Raw genomic sequence first — 21,995 nt, 5'->3', positions numbered from 1 at the left:
CTGATTATACATAGATATGATTCCTTTCTAGAACACATCAGTATGCTTTTTCTTTAAAAGTAATCCCTTTCATTGTCTTTCAGTAGCCCCAAATTATCTATTCCCTTTCTTAGAATAATCTTTTCTCCTGTTTTTAAGATGTATGTTTGCTTTGAAAAAGTGGTATTATTGATCTTTAAATACTCAAAGGTATCTTAAGGTTAATTCAAGAGTATTAGCAAAAATAACCTTATCTAAGTCTCTTGAAGCTAGATGAGGACACAGATGGGAAGGCACTGTAAATCAATTTTTGGAGCACTGACAATATCATCAAATAGTAGATATTCTGATTTTTTTCTATTTCATTCCTAAGTGAGTAGACATTTTTTTCATTCTTTTATCTGACAACCTTGCGTAGGTACCTAAGGAAAATACGAGGAAATCATTCAAAAGAACATCAAGAACATGGGATGCTTTATTTGACCAAGACAGCAAAGGCTTCCTTTATTGAAGAACATCTCTCATATTTCATAACTCTTACTATAATGTTGCGACAAATTATGGAAGCATTTCCTGGCCTTGCACATTGCCTTTTGGGTATGGACATTTAACATACTTATTAGTGTTTAGAAGCAGAGACATTAATGGTGGAAAGCTTGGATGCTGCGGGCTCAGGATCTGGGAAGGCATCCAATTCTGTTCTCAGTACAGAACCTCTCACTCCACTAAACTTGTTTTCTTTTCTTTTCTATTTCTTTTTTCAAAATAAGGGTAAGAATAACATCTACCTGTTAGAATCAAGGAGATTAAATGAGATACTGCATGTAACACTTCCTACGGGTACATGGGAAGTGGATGTTAACAGATGACCTCTCAACAACTAAGCCACACATTCGCTTTTGAATCTGGATACTGACTATGTGATGAACCTATATGTATCTGTACCTACATCTTTTATTATTGTCTCCTCAAAATGTCTGTCATTAACACAGTGTCACACACAGCTTGATAATGCTGTCCCCATAGTTAAAATCCTGCTTCACTGGCATTGTGGTTTCAGATGGATTCATGGGCCTGTGCCCCATTTTCCTATGATATTGATGTCTTCCTGTTGGTTCTTGAAAGCCTACCTTCTTCATAATTTTTCTTTGCTTTAGTTTTGTTTTGAGAGGAAACAGTCTAAAGAATGAAGCTAAAAGTAAAGGTCAAGTATTTTTGTGGCAGGGCACAAATCTCAGCAGTCCTTCTGCCTTTTGAATCATCTTCCCCAGCGTTCATCGTCCCAACCCACACAGCTTGTGTTTGCTTCCATGGGCTACATCCCTATAGCGTTTCTTCGTCTCCACCACCTGCTTCTTTTCGCTGACACTGAACACCTCTGTCCACGTTTATCCCCAACCTGAGCCCGAGTCTGGGATCAGTTTGCCTCTGCCCACTTTCTCTTTGGTTTATCTGGACACCTGCCCAATATTCCTGATGTGATTGACTCCAGGTGCTTTACTGCACTCCCTCCTAGTTGACCAAACTAGTCATAGATTCATACAACTTAGAAACGAGAAAGTCCGTGAGATATTTACAGATTCAAGCATATAATTTTACAGATGGGAATTCGTGAGCTGGATGTCAGATGCTGATGTGGTGCAGGCAGGACCAGAGCCTCTGTCTTCTTTTCATGCGCATAAACCCCTTTATGATTGCATGGGTGAAACAAATGATCTGTTTTAATATCTAAAAGTTTAAATCTACAAATAGAACGTCTGCTTAAATGGGTAGGAAATATATTACATTGTGGAATCAGAGCTATATTTTTTGCCTTCATTTATCTCTCTATAAGAATTCTATACTAATGTATGTGTTTGAATTTTTATGCTTATTAATAAAAATATGATTACTATACTTTGTTCTTAAATGAATAAATAACTGTCAATTTAAAGAAATCTATCTTAAGTAGATAATCAGAAATATGGACAAATCTGAGATAAGAAGTATATTTTATAATAGTGCAAAATCAGTTAAGAATCTATAAAGCCAACAATAAGACAATTCTTATAAAGGTTATAGTACATTGCTGATAGGGAATATCATGCAGCCAGTAAAAAGGATGCTTTCATAGAATAATGAGGAGATATCTAACTATACGCTATTGAATTGAAAACAAAGGATAAATATTGCATACATAGCCTGACTCTAATATTATACCTGTTAGAATTAACATCTGAAAAAACGTGTCACAAAATATTCTCTCTGTCTTAGTTAATTACAGATGATTTTTATTCTCCTCCTCATCTTCTTTTTCCAAACTTTGTATAACAAACACATACAAAGAAAACATTTGAAGTTTAAAAAAATTAATAAAAATGTAGTTACATCTTTCTGAAAAACAAATAAATTACCTTTCATTTTATGGCTAGGGTGAAATATTATTTCTCCAATCTTATGCATCTTCTAAGACCAGAATATACCACTGCATTCTCAAAATCAACAAGGCTACTTTTCACTGGCAAGTTCTAAAAGAGTCTGAACACCAAGAGAAGAGTCAGAAAGAGAAAGTATGGGCCCACAGTTTTCAAGACTGCTGACTGCAGTTCCCAGGGGCACTTGTTTTGTTTAATGTGGTCTCATAAAGATCCAGGGACAGAGAAGTATAATTTTAATGCCCTGGAGCAGACAGTGATTCCCCTGTCTCACTTTTGTTAAAGACACACACACACACACACACACACACCCCATCACGTTCACCTCTGAGACTCCTGCAGGTCTCCTTGGCTAGAAGGACAAGGCCAGGCAAATGCACTAATGTTATTTTTCACCTGTCCTGAACAGGACCTTCCCTAGCCCTTTACAACCTTGAGTCTAGGGCAAGTTATTTTACTTCTAGGGTCTTAGTTTCCGCTACCATTAAAGAGGATAATAGTAGTTCCTACTTCATTATTGTGCTGGGAAGATAAAACTAATCTCAATGCCCTAAAGCTATTAGAACAGCACCAGGCCCATTGAAAATGCTACATGACAGAAGATGTGTCTTTCTCATCTTTTGCTTCTCTCTCCATCCTCCTCACTTTCTCTCTTTCTCTGACTCCCTCTCCCTTTTTCCCTCTCTCCCTCCTCATCTGGAAAGTGATCTTTATCTTCACCATGCAGCATTTTGAAGATAGCTTTAAACACGATGCAAAGGTAAAAGAAATAACAAAAGTCATCTCGCCATTTCACGGGGTGAATCAGAGATGAAAAGAGATGAAGTCGTTCACTGCCTAAAATGAGATTTTTGTTTTTGTAAAATAATTCAACTTTTTTTCTTTCGGTTTGCTGACCCATGATTACAGGACATACTGTGCTTTTTTTTTTTTTTTTTTTTCGTTTTCGTTTTGGTTCACATGGCACTGAGCAAGAAAATAATAATAATTTTATATATATATATTAATAATACCAGTATGCACACAAGTAGGAGAAAAAAGCTCCCATTGCTTACTGAATTGCTCACTAATCACTTTGTCTGAATTCAATGGGGAGTTCTACAACACACCTGACTTTTCATTTGTTTATTTTTTATTGGTTCTGGGAGAGGTTTGTGATTCATTCCATGTAGGCTGCAAGCCCTTGTACTACAGGAACAGATGGTCTCTGGGGTGATTTGGTTTATTAACTTTTAGGGCAAAGGAGGGGAGAAATAGAAGAATTGGTTAACTGCAATATGCTGGTGAAAAGTTTAGACTTTTGTAGTTCAAAGACATTTTGAGATATTTTAACTGGTCCTCTTTCTTTTCTTTTTTTTTTTTTTTTTCCTTTTTTTTTGAGACAGAGTCTCCTATTGCCAGGCTGGAGTGCAGTGGCATTATCCTGACTCACTGCAACTTCCGTTTTCTGGTTTCAAGCAATTCTCGTGCCTCAGCCTCCCGAGTAGCTGGGACTACAGGCACACATCACCATACCCGGCTAATTTTTTTTTCTTTGTATGTTTAGTAGAGACAGGATTTCACCATGTTGGCCAGGGTGGTGTTGATCTCTTGCCCTCGTGATCCGCCCACCTCAGCCTCCCAAAGTGCTGGGATTACAGGCGTGAGCAACTCGTCCTATTTCTTGATGATAGATGGACTGATTGTAGAGAAGGAGGCAGCGTGAAGTAGAAAGATACGTGGCCGAAAGACAGAGACTGGGGCCACAGTCACAGTTCTGCCACACGTGCCCAGGCACATCACCTGGCTCCTTGCGTCCCTGAGACTCAGAGTCCTTCATTCATAAAGAGTTTGAACTGGATACAGCCCTCTCTTAGTAAGGTTTTGTCATTTCAGGGCTGATAATACGTCATACCTTCCATATAACCTTTGTGAGGAAGTAAAAGGAACTCTCCCATCCATAAAGAAAGATTATATATATACACACACATATATATATAAAACAATCTTAATACAATAATAGTCATTAGTTGTGCTGCCTGCCTGGCGTTGCATTTAAACCACCCCCCTCCTCCGCCGCCCCCGCAGTGAAGTAGGAAGAGTTCCCCTGATAACAGAAATGAATCCTAAAACTAACAAAGGTTAAGTAAGTTGCCCTAGGTCACAGAGCATGTGGCCAGTGGTACCAAGCCTCAAGGCCGGAGGCACATCTTATGATCATGCCTCTCTCCATGCTGCCTCTCAGCAGCAGAAGTGGAAACACCATCCAAGCTTTTAAGGATTTAAAGAGAAATCTGCAAATTAATAAAGAGGGAGGAGCAATGTGAATGCTTTTATAGCTTTGTGAAGGTTAATTCAGGATCACGGTGCCTATGCTAAAAGAACAGTCACTACGAGAGACTTAGAGGGAAGCTTTAATTGCAGCAAAGAAAGAATGAAAAAAAAAATCTAAGACAGGACAAAAATGCTTTGCCTCTATCACCTGTGCTTTCTCCTTCAATATTCTCTTGTAAAATGGTGAAGCACTTGGAATTTAGTAAGTAAATAAGATACTGGGTAAGCATGTTGATACTATTTGTGCAGTTTAGGCACTTGGTATACCAGATGGAGTAAGAGCGGACGCTAGGGCTGCTGCTCCAGGAGCTGCTGTTTCCATTGCATGAGTTGCTTTGGGTTGGTCCAAATTAATCCACTAGCTACGAAAACACTGTGGGAGGCACTAGAAGCATACACACAATTCTTCTCTCAGAAAGATCTTTAAGAACTCTTTACCCCTTAAATTCTGTGACTCGTCATCAAGGCAAGGAATGATAAGTTGACATGAATTATTTGAAGATTCCAAGCTACAAATGACATTAAAACTTATTCCTATGAAGAATCAGCAATAAAAATGTAAATAAAGAGTTACGGTTGGTAGTATATACTTTGACGTCCATCAAATTCATGATTTATAAGGCCTACTCTTCCTTGCTTATGATGAAACTAAACATCTCAAAGATATAGCAATGAGATGATGCTGACATGAATACATTATGTTTTTATGAAACACAATGTATCGTTCTCCTAAAAGGAAGCCAATGTCTGAAAATGCATCCTGTAGATTCTAATTTCTGCACTGTGCGAGGACTACTGGTGAGTTATTTTTCACCACAATTTGCATTTTCTTTTGCAGTGTTGTAGCAAAATAAGCCTCTTTGTTTGCATTGGTTTCAGAATTAATTTAGTTTGTATATTTGTTCTCTCCTCCTCTTCGTGGATTTGGTTTCAAAGTAAACAGTTGTTGTCATTAAATTCTCTTTTATTTGGCTTTAGTTCTTTGGTTACTTTCATTATTCTGGACGGCTGTCCCTGTTTTATTTTTGAATCTGATATCTGTGCACTGTTTTAAGTTGCATTTAATTGGTTCACTTCCACTTTCTATTGTTTAACCTCGCTCTGTGGCACTATGATTTCTGTAGCTACATCTGATTCCTAGTCATGGTCTGATCTTTTTTAAAGGTATTTTTGTATGAACCTAAACACCATACCAGATTGGCAGAATGAGAAAAAGACAATCAACAATTTGATGTTTACTGAATGTGGACATATTACAAGGAGGAAACCAAAATGACATTCATCACAGAGATTGTCTTGAAAGTTAATGACAAACTTAGAGTCTTGAAAAGCAGCAGGAACTACCTTGTTTGGTAAAACCAAAAATAATAACATCTTTTTTTTTTTTTTAGCTTAACCTAGAAATAACCTCTGACAGAAGCAAAAGCAGCCACACTTTTCAATTTCAAGCTAAAAGAACTAAAAAGTTATTTCTACCTAATAAAAAAGTACAATAAGATTCTGAATTCCCACAGGAACTCTTCATCTATATTATAACTCATCAAAAGCTACCAAGGGGCCATTTATCCTGTAGACCCGTGCTAATAAAGTTTTGTGGGCATTTGTGATGGTGTTCACGGCCGGGGAGTAGGGAGGGGAAGTTTTAGGGCAGAGGAGAAGGTAGCAAGTTAGTTTTTATGAACTTTCTGGAAGAAAATACAGAAAGATTTTTAAAATTTATTCTAACAATTCTTTTAACAAATGTTTAATAACACCTCTTAGGATCCAAGTATTCTTCTAGAGGTTGGAACTATGCAATAACCAAACCAAACAAATCCTTTCCTTTTTGAAAATTCCATACTATTTGGGAAAAGAGGAACAATAACAAATATACATACAATAAGTCAGCAGGTGATCATTGCTATGAAGATTCAAGCAATGGGAAGGCGATTAGGAGTTGTAGGGTCATTAGAGAAAGCTTTTCTGAGACAGGGCATTTGGGTAGAGACCTGAAGAAAATAAGAGAATGTGTTATATCTGTATCTGGAGGGAAAATATTCCAGGAAGAAGGCCCTGGGACAGGAGAGTGTCTGGCCAGTATTTAATGAGGCGAGGGAGTGAAACTATAAATGGTGATAGATAAGGTCACAGAGGTGAACTTGAAAAGGAGAAGACCTGTGTAAGTATCCCCAATACTGAGGGAATATAAACAAATGATTGGTAAATTTAATTATAAAAATCCAAAATTTCTGCATAGCAAAATTCACCATGAATGAAGAGAAAAGATAAACAATAACTAGGGGGAAATACTGTTAATTCATGAAACAAAGGGTGGGCTTTCTTGATTTTTTTTTTAAAGAAACTATTTTTATATCAAAATGAAAAAAGATCCAGTAGTAAAATAAATAGACAAAGAAAAGGAAGAGACAACGCACTGGAAACAAACAGCTTTTAAACATATTAAAAGATGTCCAAGTCTACCTTTAATGAGGGAATTTCAGGGTAGAAACACGCCGAGATGCCAATTTCTTACTCCTTCAGATGGACAAGAGTCCAAACGTTTGATCTTAACATATCAACGTTTGAGACTTAGAGAATCAGATATTGTCATATATTGCTGGTGAGATATAAACAAGTACAGCCTTTATGAAGAGAATTTTGGAAAAACTATCAAAATATTATAAGCCCACATCTTTGACTCAGCAGTTTAACTTCTAAGACTTTATCCAACAGATGTGTTTGTACATGGGTTGAATTATGTACAAGGGTATTTACTACAGCACTATTTGTAATAGCAGAAAACCCTAGGACATGTTGAGTAGTGAGAAATGAATGAGAAGCCTGGAGTGGAGTCTGATTATGAATCTCTTTTTAAACTTGAATCCTTGGAAACTCTTGAGCAGGCAGAATGACAACAAAGCTGTGTTTATCAAAATATGTCTCTCATTGGTTTCAGGATGGATTGTATGTTGGGAAGAGCTCCGAGTTCAATGTTGTTTAAAGAGCTCTGTTTGAGCTGAAAGGAAGAATCCTTGTTTAGGGGCAGAGGTGCCAGGAGTGATATCAGGCAAGGCTGGTGCAGTAGATAGGGACCAGCATACAAAGGGCATTTCTTTTTATATTTTATTTCATTTTACTTTAAGTTCCAGGATACATAAACAGAACACGCAGGTTTGTTACATACATATACCTGTGCCATGGTGGTTTGCTCCACCTAATGACCCATCCTCTAAGTTCCCAGCCCTCATGCCGCACCCCTCAACAGGCCCTGGTTTGTGATGTTCCCCTCCCTGTGTCCACATGCTCTCATTGTTCAGCTCCCACCTGTGAGTGAGAATATGTAGTGTTTGGTTGTCTGTTCTTGTGTTAGTTTGCTGAGGATGAAGGGCTTTCAATTTCATCCATATCCCTGCAAAGAACACAATCTCATTCCATTTTATGGTTGCATAGTATTCCATGGTGTATCTCTCTGTACCACATTTTCTTTATCCAGTCTATCATTGATGGGTATTTGGGTTGGTTCCATGTCTTTGCCATTATAAATAGGGCTGCAATAAATGTACGTGTGCATGTGTCTTTATAGTAAAATGAATTATATTCCTTTGACTATATACCTAGTAATGGGATTTCTGAGTAAATTGGTATTTCTGGTTCTTGATTCTTGAGGAATTGCCATACTGTTTTCCACAATGGTTGAACTAGTTTATATTTTCACCAATAGTGTAATTTTCACCAACTGTGTAAAAGACTTCCTATTTCCCCACAGCCTTGCTAGCATCTATTGTTTCTTGACTTTTTGATAATCACCATTTTGACTGGCATGAGATGGTATCTCACTGTGGTTTTGATTTGCATTTCTGTAATGATCCGTGATGTTGAGCATTTTTCACGTTTGTTGGCTGCATAAAATTTTTTTTGAAAAGTATCTGTTCATATCCTTTGCTGACTTTTTGATGAGGTTGTTTTTTTCTTGTACATTTTTTAAATTTCTTGTAGATTTTGGATATTAGACATTTGTCAGATGGGTAGATTGCAAAAATTTTCTCTCATTCTGTAGTCAGCCTGTTCACTCTGATGGTAGTTTATTTTGCTGTGCAGAAGCCCTTTGGTTTAATTAGATCTCATTTGTCAATTTTGGCATTTGTTGCAATTGCTTTTGGCATTTTCGTCATGAAGTCTTTACCCATGCCTATGTCCTGAATGATATTGCCTAGGTTTTCTTCTGGGGTTTTTATGGTTTCAAGTCTTACAGTTAAGTTTAATCCATCTTGAGTTAATTTTTGTGTAAGATGTAAGGAAGGGGTCCATTTTCAGTATTTTGCATATCGCTAGCCAGTTTTCCGAGCACCATTTATTAAACAAGATATCCTTTGCCCATTGCTTGTTTTTGTCAGATTTGTCGAAGATCAGATGGTTGTAGATGTGTGGTGTTATTTCTGAGGTCTCTGTTCCATTGGTCTATATATCTGTTTTGGTACCAGTACCATGCTGCTTTTGTTACTGTAGTATAGTTTGAAATCCTTGTAGCGTAGTGTGAAATCAGATAGCATGATGCCTCCAGCTTTGTTCTTTATCTTGGCTATATGGGTCTTCTTTGATTCCATATGTAATTTAAAGTAGTTTTTCCTAATTTTGTGAAGAATGTCAATGGTAGTTTGATGGGAATAGCATTGAATCTATAAATTACTTTGGGCAATATGGCCATTTTCATGATATTCATTCTTCCTATCCATGAGGATGGAATGCTTTTCCATTCGTGTTCTCCCTTATTTCCTTGAGCAGTGGTTTGTACTTCTCTTTTACGAGGTCCTTCACATCCCTTGTTAGCTGTATTCCTAAGGATTTTATTCTCTTTGTAGCAGTTGTGAATGGGAGTTCATTCATGATTGGCTCTCTGCTTGTCTGTTGTTGGTATAAAGAAATGCTTGTGATATTTTCACATTGATTTTATGTCCTGAGACTGCTTAAGTTGCTTATCAGTGTAAGGAGTTTTGGGGCTAAGACGGTGGTCTTTTCTAAATATAGAATCATGTCCTCTGCAAACAGAGACAATTTGACTTCCTCTCTTCCTATTTGAATATGCTTTATTTCTTTCTCTTGCCTAATTGCCCTGCCCAGAACTTCCAATACTATGTCGAACACGAGTGATGAGAGAAGTCATCCTGTCTTGTACTGGTTTTCAAAGGGAATGCTTCCAGGTTTTTCCCATTCAGTAGATTACCTGCAGGTTTGTCATCAATAGCTCTTGTTATTTTGAGATATGTTCCATCAGTACCTAGCTTATTGAGAGTTTTTGACGTGAAGAGATGTTTAATTTTATCAAAGGTCTTTTCTACATTGACTGAGATAATCATGTGGTTTTTATCTTTGGTTCTGTTTATGTGATGGATTGCATGTATTGATTTGCATATGTTGAATCAGCTTTGCATCCTAGGGATGCAGCTGACATAATCGTGATGGATAAGTTTTTTGATGTGCTGCTGGATTCAGTTTGCCAGCATTTTATTGAGAATTTTCACATCAATGTTCATCAGGGATATTAGCCTGAATATTTCTTTTCTTCTTGTGTCTCTGCCTGTTTTTGGTATCAGTATGATTCTGGCTTCATAAAATGAGTTAGGGAAGAGTCCATCCTTTTCAGTGGTTTGGAATAGTTTCAGAAGGAATGGTACCAGCTCCTCTTGATACCTTTGGTAGAATTCAGCTGTGAATCTCTCTGGTCCTGGGCTTTTTTTGGTTGGTAGGCTATTACTGCCTCAATTTCGGTACTTGTTAGTGTTTCTTAAGGTATTTGAGTTCTTCCTGGTTTAGTCTTGGGAGGGTGTGTGTATCCAGAAAGTTGTCCATTTCTTACAGATTTTCTAGTTTATTTGCATAGAGGTGTTTATAGTATTCTCTTACGGTAGTTTGTATTTCTATGGGGTCAGTGATGATATCCCCTTTGTCATTCTTTATTGTGTCTATTTGATTCTTCTCTTTTCTTTTTTATTAACCTAGCTCGCAGTCCTTCTATTTTGTTAATTTTTCATAAAAACAGTTTGTGGATTCATTGATCTTTTGGAGTTGTTTGTGTGTGTGTGTGTGTGTGTGTCTTTGTCTTCTCTCTGATCTTATTTATTTCTTTTCTTCTGCTAGCTTTTGGATTAGTTTGCTCTTGGTTCTCTAGCTCTTTTAATTGTGATGTTAGGGTGTCAATTTGAGATCTTTCTGGCTTTGTGATGTGGGCATTTACTGCTATAAATTTCCCTCTTAACACTGCTTTAACTGGGTCCCAGAGATTCTGGTATATCATATCTTTGCTCTCATTGGTTTCAGAGAGCTTTGTGATTTCTGCCTTAATTTCATTATTTACCCAGAAGTCATTCAGGAGCAGGTTGTTCAGTTTCCATGTAGTTGTGTGGTTTTCAGTGAGTTTCTTAATCCTGGTTCTAATTTGATTGCACTGTGTTAGTGATTGCTGGTTTTTTGCATTTGCTGAGGAGTGTTTTATTTCCAAATATGTGATCAGTTTTAGAATAAGTGTCATATGGCACTGAGAAGAATGTATACTCTGTTGATTTGGGGCAAAGAGTTCTGTAGATGTCTATTGGGTCCACTTGATCCAGATCTGAGTTCAAGTCCTGAATATCCTTCTTAATTTTCTGTCTCATTGATCTAATACTGACAGTGGGGTGTTAAAGTCTCCCACCATTATTGTGTGGGAGTCTAAGTCTCTTTGTAGCTGTCTAAGAACTTGTTTTATAAATCTGGGTGCTCCTGTATTCGATGCATATATATTTAGGATAGATAGTTCTTGTTGAATTGATCTCTTCAGTATTATGTAAAGCCCTTCTTTGCCTTTTTATAGCTTTGTTGGTTTATAGCCTGTTTTGTCAGAGACTGGGATTGCAACCCCTGTTTTTCTTGCTTTCAATTTGCTTGGTAAATTTTACTCCATCCTTTTATTTGGAGCTTATGTGTGTCTTTGCATGTGAGATGGGTCTCCTGAATAAAGCACACTGATGGGTCTTGACTCTTTATCCAATTAAGGGCCTTTATCCATAAGGGCCTTTCTTATACCAGGCTAAGAGAGTCAGACTTTATGCCTTTAGAGTGAGGCAGTGGCCCAATCAAATTCACATTATTAAAAGACAGCTCTGCTGACAATGTCAGAGAACAGATTAGAGAGCAACAAAGCCAGAGATAATTTTTAAAATCAGAAACAAAAATGTTTTAAAACTCCAAAGGGGGCTAGGACCTTCTGCCTGGGTAAGTTCTAGTCCCAGTTGGCCCTCTTTCAGGGTCATTCAGATCCTGGCTGCCTGCTATGGTTATGTACTTCTCAGTTCCCACTAGCTGTGCTCTCTTTCCAGCCTCTCTTGAAACACATCCCAGCCCAAGATCTCACAGGCATTTTAATTCATCGATTTGGGTGAAAGCAAAGGACGTGTGTATTCAGCATGCCTGTCTCCAGCACGCCGCAGGAGACAGCAGTGCCCCTAATTACATTCATGCCATGGGCATCAATCAGCCTATATATAAACACTGCAGCCATGTTTTTCTTTTTCTTTTAATGAATAACTGGGTGTGAATGAGTGAATTTACCAGAGTGCTTTTAAAATTGCTTAATTTAAAAAAAATTCTTTTGTATGATACTCAGTGTGGAAAATATCTTGGTTAAGCTAAAACCAACATGCAGCAGACTGTAAGAGTAGGTGAGCATTGCTTCTAAAAAGAAAGAGCAAAACTGGGTGCCCTGGAATGCTGATACAACAATAAGGTAGATTGTGCTTACAGATTTCATTTTTCACAGAGTAGATTATTATGGACAAATTTAGATGACTGAATGAGAACATTGAAATGACACATTATCATCTTAATTCAAATTTCTCCCAAAAGAAGGAAAGCTTTTATTTTTATTTTTTTAATTTTAGTATGCTTCATCTATGTCACTTCAAAAAAGATGCTAAACTCCATGAAGGCAGCACCATGGACAGCTTCTGTGCCCCTACCAGTTTTTGGTGACCCTCTTTGGTACATAACAAATAGTTATTACATAAAGTTGAACTTATTTGAATTGAATTTTCAAAATTTTTTCTACCTAGGAGAATCTTAAAAACATATCATTTCATTAAAAAATTTTTTTTCACTTAAGTTCCAGAATACATGTGCAGAATATGCACATTTGTTATGTAGTTATACATGTGCATGGTGGTTTCCTGCACCTATGAACCCGTCATCTAGGTTTTAAGCTTCACATGCATTAGGTATTTGTCCTGATGCTCTCCCTCCCCTTCCCTCTCACCCCTCTGAGGTCCCGGTGTGTGTTGTTTCCCTCCCTGTGTCCATATGTTCTCATTGAATATCATATAATTTTTTAAAAATTGTCTTCTCTTCACTCTTTCTCTAAAACAACTTTGAAAATCATTTTCTTCTAGGTTAAAGTTGATGGCATTCAGAAAAGCCCTTTCTGGTTTTATGTCTCCTTTTCTCAAGAAGCAAATGGAAAGTATATGTATGATCATATAGAGTCACACTTAAGATTTATATTCTAGGGGAACATAAACATTCAGGAATCCCCTTACCAAAAACAACAGTAAGAGAGTTTTAATCCATTGTCATCCAGGCATAGCAGATAATGGCTAGCTCTCTGTGTCAAGACGCTTCACTCTTCATAAAGTCAATATTTAGGCAAAAATGAGAATTGTTTCCTTCTTCCAGACCTACTCTATATTTCTTGCACATCCCAGGGGAGACGTGGTTCTTTACCTGAGGCTAGCTGGCATGCCTTTGGTGTACCATAACGTCGTATAGCAGTTAGAGCAAATCCTTCTGTTCCCTTCTGACAACTTTATTTTTTTCTTGACCATCCCAGTGTTTGTAATCAGAGGGGACATCATAAATGCTAAATATCTTAAATATCAATTTACTAGAATTCTCAACATTTAGGTCCTGTCAAACAAAAAGGGAAAATTATCTGAGTAGTCTATAAATATTATCATTTGGCTTTTTCAGTTTTCTCTTGCCACAAAATAAATTATCCTCAAATTTAGAAGATTAAAATAATAATCCTACTGTTATAAATCAGTACACTGTGTGTATTAGTCTGTTCTTATGCTGCTATCAAGAACTGCCTGAGACTAGGTAATTTATAAAGGAAAGAGGTTTAATTGACTCACAGTTCTGCATGGCTGGGGAGGCCTCAGGAAGCTTACAATCATGGCAGAAGAGGAAGCAAACATGTCCTTCCTCACATGGCAACAGTAAGGAATAGTGTGAGCAAAGGGGAGGAAAAGCCCCTTATAAAAACTATCTTGTAAGAACTCACTCACTGTCATGAGAACAGCATGAGGGTAACTGCCTCCATAAGTCAATTACCTCCCATTGGGTCCCTCCCACAACACGTGGGACTTATGGGAACCACAATTCAAGATGTGATTTGGGTGGGGACACAGCCAAACCACGTCACTGTGGACCAGAAGTTCAGGCAAGGCTCAACTGGTTGATTCTTCTGCTCCGTGTTGTATTGACTGGGGTCACCAAGTGGTGATCAGCTGTCAGATAGTCTGGTCTGGAAGGTTCAAGTTGGCTTTGCTCATATGTCTGGCACCTTGGCAAGGGTGGATGGAAATCTAGGCTCAACTGGGACTGTCACCTGGAATGCCACAAAAAGTGGTCTCTTAAATACTAGCTCTGGAAACTGGCAGAGTGTCACATCTACCATAGGCTATTAGTCATAGGAGTCACTGAGTCAATCCAGAGTCAGGGGACAGGGCATAAACCCCACCTCTCAGTGAAAAGAGTGTCAAAGATACTGCAATCATATTTAACTGGCAAAGAAGCACATCATGAGAAAATAATGCAGCTTTGTATCTCTCACTAACGAACTCATCCATCAAAAGGTAACTCTTATCAAAAGAATAATCTAGCATACAAAAGAGCATCAGCTATGCATCTTAAAGTCATCCATGTACCTTTTATGCCTTTATTCCTCATAGCAATTGCTGTCAATACTTCCACCAAAAAATCTTACAAATTGTCCTTTCTTTTCCCCTTGCAGTGCCTGGAGGTGGTGACTTATAAAAGCTAAGTTTTGCTATGAGCTAATTATGTGCTAAGCATTGTGCTAAATAACTTTGCAAGCACAATCTCATTTCATTGTGCCTACCACCACTATGAGGTATATATTGTCATAGTCTCCATTGCATAGATTAAGATCCTTTGTGAAGTAAATGACTTATATGTTATCTCCCAGCCATTTAGTGGAGGAGTTTAGATTGAAACCCGGGCACCTGACTCCACAGTCTTCATTCATAACCAGAAACACATGGAACACCTTGGCCCAGAGGCGTGGCTTTACCTGCATCCAGGCTTCTTGCCTTTGGTTGGGCAACTGTGGTGGAGCTGCTACATGCCCCCCACCAACCTCTACTAACAGAGTCATTGTCTCTCTGTGTACATCCACACCTCATGCTGAGATACAAGTTATTTCTAAAATATCTAAATTTTCTTATCCATACAAAAATTGCATACTGCTTTGGGGAGGCAACAGTCTTCTTTAAGGAGAAACAAAACGGACAACACAGGAGATGTAAGCAGAAAGGATCTACTTCATTAGCTGACATACTGTAACTGTCCTGGTTTAATTGGCAAAAGAAAACAGCTCCAACAGCAGAGTTAAAAATAATCTTCCCAATGTTTCAAAATATAAGTGGCACAGTGATAATTCAGACAGCGCAGGATGGCAGCATCTGGAGTAAGTTATGCCGTGTTGTGACTCCACTGGTTTCAGAGAAACTTACCAACTACTGCCTTGATATCACAAAGTTGTTTTGTGTTATCTCCACTTTGAGGTGAGAGAGAGCCTGAGAGCCCAAGGCATGGCTTCCCTCAGCCCCAAGGTTGGAAGAAGGTTCTCCTTAAACCCGGGGAGCTTGACTGATGACAGCCTGGCCTGGCAGGTGGGAAGCAAACCTGTCAAGCACAGATGCATTTGGCTGCTGGGTGGGCCACACAGACCCTCTCTCCACCTGGGGCCTCGGGTTAAAGAAGAGCCACCATTCAGTTTGAGGACTTTCCCAAGTCTCAGGGCCTACAGCTCTGACCTTCCACTGCTTCTTTCTCAACTCGTCACGTGTTTGAACTTGGCCTCTACAGGCAGTAGCTATGAACCTGACCCTTTACAGTGGCCTCTAAAAATATTGGAGAAGTTTTCTGAAAAGCTGCCTTTCCTGCTATATCATGACTATTTAGAACAAAAAGGGGAACTGGAAATGGAGGTGATTATATCATATGGATACGTGTATGTTTGTTTTTAAATTTTTTTCCACGTGTAGACATCATGTTATTTGTGTAGATTTATCTGGCCTTCTATCAGGTAGCTTTTTTTCACAAACAACTTTGTCATCAAAAGAATATAAGCCCCAAAACACACTATTTATGTCCTGTGTCAGTCTTCCTCCCATTCTGCACAAAAACCTATGTATAATTATAATCAGCACATTCACATTATTTTATCTAGATGTTTCACACACAGTTTTTTCTGAGCTTTTCCAAGAATTTGAATAATTTGTGTGTGCATAAAAAGAATACAGTGTTTCAATGTACTTGTATACATTCACACTATTTAATGATTTATCAACAGATATTTTGATTAAGAAGAACTACTGAAGTTAATCAGTATAATCGTTGTTAATGTTCTTATTACTGTGGGTAGAAAAAAAATCACATAACATGAAATCTACTCTCAGAAAATTTTTAAGTTTTCTGAGTTTTTAAGTTTTAAGCAAAGGATCTCACTAAGCATAATTCTCAAGTTTTAAGCCAATGTATACTGTATACTGGCTTTGGAGTCTTCAAAGGAGAATCGAATTTTTTTTTCATGTTTTTATTTATATTTTATTTTTTTAAAAATTAGCAATAACACAAACCAGATAAGAAACAGCATAAAGCGACGTATTCTGACTGATGATCTACATTAAAAGAAAAATAAATAGGTGCCTACTTACATCAAAAAGGTATTATCGTAGTTTATGGAACAAGGCAAATGAATTGAACTAATGAATAGAAACAGAGAAACCAGTAGTTTGGGTAAATGGGGCCATTTAGTTTTATGTTTAGTAGTGCTGGGTCATCAGTAGGATTGCCTTTTCCCAAGATCAGGAAGGCACCTGCTTAGGAGAAGGTTAACCTGAGCACTTTTATCATGGCTGGGAGATATGAGTTTGCAGGTCTCAGAACCTACAAGCCTAGTGCCACGATCAGGGTTCAACATGAAACAGAAACACTGAAATCACCAAAGAGAAACTTCCCCACTTTATGGTACAAATCAAACAGCTTCTCGCCTTACCTATGGAAGATAAGTTCTGTAGCCAGGTGTGGTGGCTCACGCCTGTAATCTCAGCACTTGGGAAGGCCAAGAGCGGGTGGATCCCAAGGTCAAGAGATCGAGAGCCTCCTGGCTAACAAGGTGAAACCCCCATCTTACTAAAAATACAAATAATTAGCTGGGCATGGTGGTGCACACCTGTAGTCCCAGCTACTCAAGAGGCTGAGGCAGGAGATTCACTTGAACCCAGGAGGTAGAGGTTGCAGTGAGCTGAGATCATGCCACTGCACTCCAGCCGGGGCAACAGAGTGAGATTCCATCTCAAAAAAAAAAAGAAAGATAAGTTCTGCTAGAGGAGATAGAGGAGAGAGTGTTTTAATTTAAACAAGAAGAGAACCTGCTCAGAGATTATTTCAACCCCATAACTTTAAACTCTGACTCTATGTTAAGTCCTTATGATACAATCCAAAAACTTGTTATTTTTCCCCCAGGCCACAGTAGCTTTTAGACTTTGAATACAGCTGACGTTTTCAATAGAAAACGAAATCTTTCTAGGTAATACTGAGTTCAGTTAAGTTCAGTGTAATTTCTTTATTTTTCTGTTTATTTATTTTTATTATACTTTAAGTTCTAGGTACATGTGCAGATTGTGCAGGATTGTTACATAGGTGCACACATGCCATGATGGTTTGCTGCCTCCATCCCCCCATCACCTACATTAAGTATTGCTTCTAATGTTATCCCTCCCCAGTCCCCTACCCCCTGCTATCACTCCCCTAGCCCCCCACCCCCAACAGACCCCAGTGTGTGATGTTCCCCTCCCTGTGCGCATGTGTTCTCATTGTTCAACACCCACTTATGAGTGAGAGCATGCAGTGTTTGGTTTTCTGTTCTTGTGTCAGTTTGCTGAGAATGATGGTTTCCAGATTCATCCATGTCCCTGCAAAGGACATGAACACATCTGTTTTTATGGCTGCTTAGTATTCCATGGTGTATATGTGCCACATTTTCTTTATCCAGTGTATCATTGATGGGCATTTGGGTTGGTTCCAGGTCTGTACTACTGTACACAGTACCGCAATGAATGAAAAGTATAGCATTCAGAGAACGCTGCATAGTGTGATCAAACCTAGGCAGGTCTATACATCTTGAGAGATCCAAAAATGCTTCACACAGGCAGATATGCTTCAATGGGGTCTTGACATTTTTGCATACAAATTGGCAAATCAGCATTTCTTCCCTCCTATTCTCAGTTTTCCCCAGCCTCAAGAAGAAGATAGGTGGGACCTCATTTTCTAAATGCAGTTGATCCTTGAACTAATACTGTTTTTACTTCATGTGGAATCACTAGATATATTCAGCATTCTGCATTTGTACTAATTTTCTTATGTTCAGCCTGGTTCTAGACATATAAATAATTTTGAATCTTCAAACAAAATATGTTCATAAGATTCAGTCATCTATTTCATTTTGGACTATATGAAAACAAACTTAAAAATGCGAATGCATGGTTATTTTTCATCCAGTTGTTTTAACAACGTTTAAACACAGGTTGAGAACTTGGAGCTCCCAGTTCGCAACTAAATCATGTTCCTGTATTTTAACAGATGCAATGCTCTTGGTGGCAGAGCGACTGGAGGGGCCATTCAACATTGAGTCGGTCATGGACCCCATAGATGTCAAGATTTCTGAAGCCATTATGAACATGCAAGAAAACAGCATGCAGGTGTCTGCAAAGGTATTTGCATTAGTAATATATCTACCAATACATGTACATTATACAGATGTGGTAACCTAAAGACGAAGTAACTAGATATGTCGGCTGGGCTTATAAATTCTAAAATGCTGTCAGTGAGCTTTTCCTGTTGAGCTACAAATTTGCTACTTCATTAAAAATGTCTAACAAAATGGCATTGAGAAGGAAAGCAATTTTTTAGCTTGCAACTACTCAATCACGAAGAAATTCGGGCTGCCAAAAAGTTTCAGAGAGCCCCAAGTATATTGACCAATCCCTTACATTTGTGATCAATTTGGGGGGAATTTTCTTTTCAATGTTTGGAATGTCTGCACACCCTCGCCTTGTTCTCTCTCTAGTAACTTCTAATTATATATATGGCTGTGCAGAAACCAAGCACATGTTCTATATTTTCAATTGTAAATAATTAAACATCCCATCTGACTTCCTTTTAAGACTACAGTGTAACTTTCATTAATGAATCTTCAGGGGAAAATTCTTCTTTGTATGAAGTCAAGCACACAGGAAAAGGAAAAAGGTAGCACATTTTCATAAATCATATGAGACAGAGCTTCTGGGTTTGCAGCTGCAGAACACGTATGCCAGGTGCACAGTTTTTATTTGTCTCCACCCAGGTAAACAGGACCACCTTAAGCAAAACTGAGACGTGTGCATCAGATCTCTCGCCTCTTCCTTCGTTAGCTTTTTTCTCCCATTGTGATGACTGCACAAGGACTGCTATAGATTCGGTGAGTGTTTCATGACAGTTTCAACACTCACCAAATCTATATCAGTCCTTTAAACCTGGCAACTGAGTGATTGCATTTTGATTGAAAGTCATTCGCACTAAAATATGTCAGGGAACGAGTTGCATGATTAGCTTTCTTTAATTTTTAAAATCCTTTTGGAAGAGATTTCAAATAAAATCATGGAGGAGGGGACAGGTGGTAGAGAGACCTTGCAGAGCAGAAAAAAAGAGCCACAGATTCCTACCAGGTCTCCATGGCTAAGCATGAATCCAGCTAGATTTGGGCTTTCCAGAGTGAACTGGTAGGATGAAGGGAAAGAAAGAATCTGGCCTGGGTCCCTTTTTCTCCCTGGAAGATGGATCTGAGAGTTTCATAGGCCTTTTCTGGGGTTTTAAGGAACTCGGGGTAGCCTGTATAAAGGAAGATGCTCCAAATTACCATCATCTGTTGGGGAAATAGCACATTTGGGGTTTCCATGAAAAGGCCATTTTCTTTCTTTTCTGTGGAAAAAAAAAATAGCAATCATCCATTCCTCTCAAATCTATTGCCTAGAAACCAGTTAATGTTATTTTGAGAGTCACGGTATCCCATTGGTGCTCAAGTAATCAGGTGCTAAGATTGCTACTGTTAAAAACAGCTCTAGAGAATAGGACATGAGCAACACATGGACAAAATTATCTGCAGTTTGAGACCATCACAACTTCTTACAAGTGGGTATCTGTTTCCGCTGGTGTGTGTGCCTACATTTTCCAAGTCAAGTATTCCTTTTTACTCTTTTCATTCCATTCATTTATTCATTCAGCACGCATTTATTGAGAATCCATGTGGCAAACGGTACTCTGTACTGCAGATACAGGAGTGAACAAGGCACCATTCCTGTCCTCAGTACGCTTACTTTCTAAGAGGAGAGACAGACACCTAACAGATCAGCAATTATATAAATTAATTAACATAACATAGCACCAGACAATAATAAGTAATAGGAAGAAGCTTCTCCTTCCCCAGTGCCTGGACGTATTTGAACAGGAAGTTCCTACCATTGATTATATATATTTTTTCAAGGAACCTTAGTTCCTCTAAAAGCAACAGCTTCCTCACTGGTGTTCTGGCTTCCACTCTGGAACCCCCTCAAATTTGTTCTTCATCCAGTAGCCGAAGTATTTCTACATCAGTATGGTCATGCACCACACCCCACCTTCCCCCGTGTCCCCAGTCCCCCGCTTTGCCTTTCAGTGGCTTCTTTTGTACTTAGAGTGGAATAAACCTCCTGCCAGATCTTGCATTATCTGGCCCCTGCCTGTCATCTAACCTTGTTTCACACCAGTGGCCCTTTTATTTATTTGTTCAGCCACATGGTCTCTCTTTCAGTTCTTTGATTATACTTGTAGCTTCTTTGTCCTGTAATGCTTTTCACTCCTCTGATCTTTCTGTAGGTCCATCTTGCCATTCTCGGTCACAGAAATCTGTCACTGCATCTATTATATATGTATTTGTTTGGTATCGGTTCCCTACCCGTCTTCTCCTGACTTCACTCATCTGAAACTCCATGAGTGGCCAGGATCCCAGCTGTGTAGCTAGAACATAGCCCAGCTCTTGGCACATAGAAATTATAGGCAGATGCTTATTGAATGCATAGTAAAAAAAAAAAAAAATGAAATACACCAGTGAGTGAGCTGCAAACAACTGTTAAGAAATGGACCCATTTCAAGCAAAGAAACCATGCTTTCTCAAGTCCAACAGAGCTTAAAGGTTAAAAAGAAAAAGATTTAAAAAAATCAAGAAAAGCAACCACTTCTGTCATAGTTACACGATTTGTCCTCAACCAGTCTGTCTTGCGTCTGCCAGGTGGCCAGCCATTTCCCTGCTGCACCCTGCTTTCCTTGAGGAGTTACATTTCTTCACTTAAAATTAAAAGAGCTCCTTTCTCAAGAGAGTTGCCCTGTTCACACGGGAAGATGACTGGGAGGCCAACTTCGAGTTTAAAAAAATGTTATTTCTGAGAATGTAGTCTGTGTATATTGAATCCAGTGCCTGAAATTACACCCACAAAGTTTTGTAGTGTAACAAGTCAGGGTAACTAATGTCACTCGCTGCCATACAAATTGACGGAGTTGTGGCACAGTTGGAGGTTAGAGAGTTAGATGTTCCTTCTTTACATTGCTTGGTTCCCTCTGTCCATCCAAACCTAGAAAAATAAATAAATCTTTAATAAAGGAACACAGGACCAGATTATCACAGGACCTGGATTTTAGGTATGTCTAGTGTGCACTGATATCACAGAGACTTTTAAGTTCCTAATGTATACTAAGTGTTGAAATATCCCTTAGTGCTCCATCCTCATCTATAAAATGGCTAAATATAAAGAAGAAATAATAAGATTTTGTGGAATACCTTTGCAAATTAAAATGACAGTTCTCAAGTTGGGGTTTATGGTACTCTAGGGGTCCCCGTGAGCCTTTTCAGTTGTCTGAGAAATCAAAAGTATTCTTTATGATAATACAGACAGGACTTGCCTTTCC

The 21,995-nt window shown here is 38.4% G+C and overlaps 1 protein-coding gene across 3 annotated transcripts in view; it reads left to right on the top strand.

The window, feature by feature from the left end:
- GPC6 (glypican 6) overlaps positions 1-21,995 on the top strand; it is a 1,167,663-nt gene that overhangs the window by 1,028,261 nt on the left and 117,407 nt on the right. For 2 of the 3 annotated variants that reach the window (XM_074387545.1, XM_003928197.3), the window contains exon 5: positions 18,600-18,730. In XM_074387545.1, coding sequence (XP_074243646.1) covers positions 18,600-18,730 — 131 coding nt within the window. Of the gene's footprint in view, positions 1-18,599; positions 18,731-19,362; positions 19,477-21,995 lie in introns of all 3 variants that reach the window. The other variant, XM_074387544.1, reaches the window with a different exon arrangement.

The sequence above is a fragment of the Saimiri boliviensis genome, chromosome 16 (assembly GCF_048565385.1).
Source record: "Saimiri boliviensis isolate mSaiBol1 chromosome 16, mSaiBol1.pri, whole genome shotgun sequence".
In the NCBI taxonomy this organism is placed as follows: Eukaryota; Metazoa; Chordata; class Mammalia; order Primates; family Cebidae; genus Saimiri; species Saimiri boliviensis.
The sequence above is the reverse complement of the archived record's forward strand: the minus strand, read 5'-3'. Positions and strand labels throughout refer to the sequence as shown.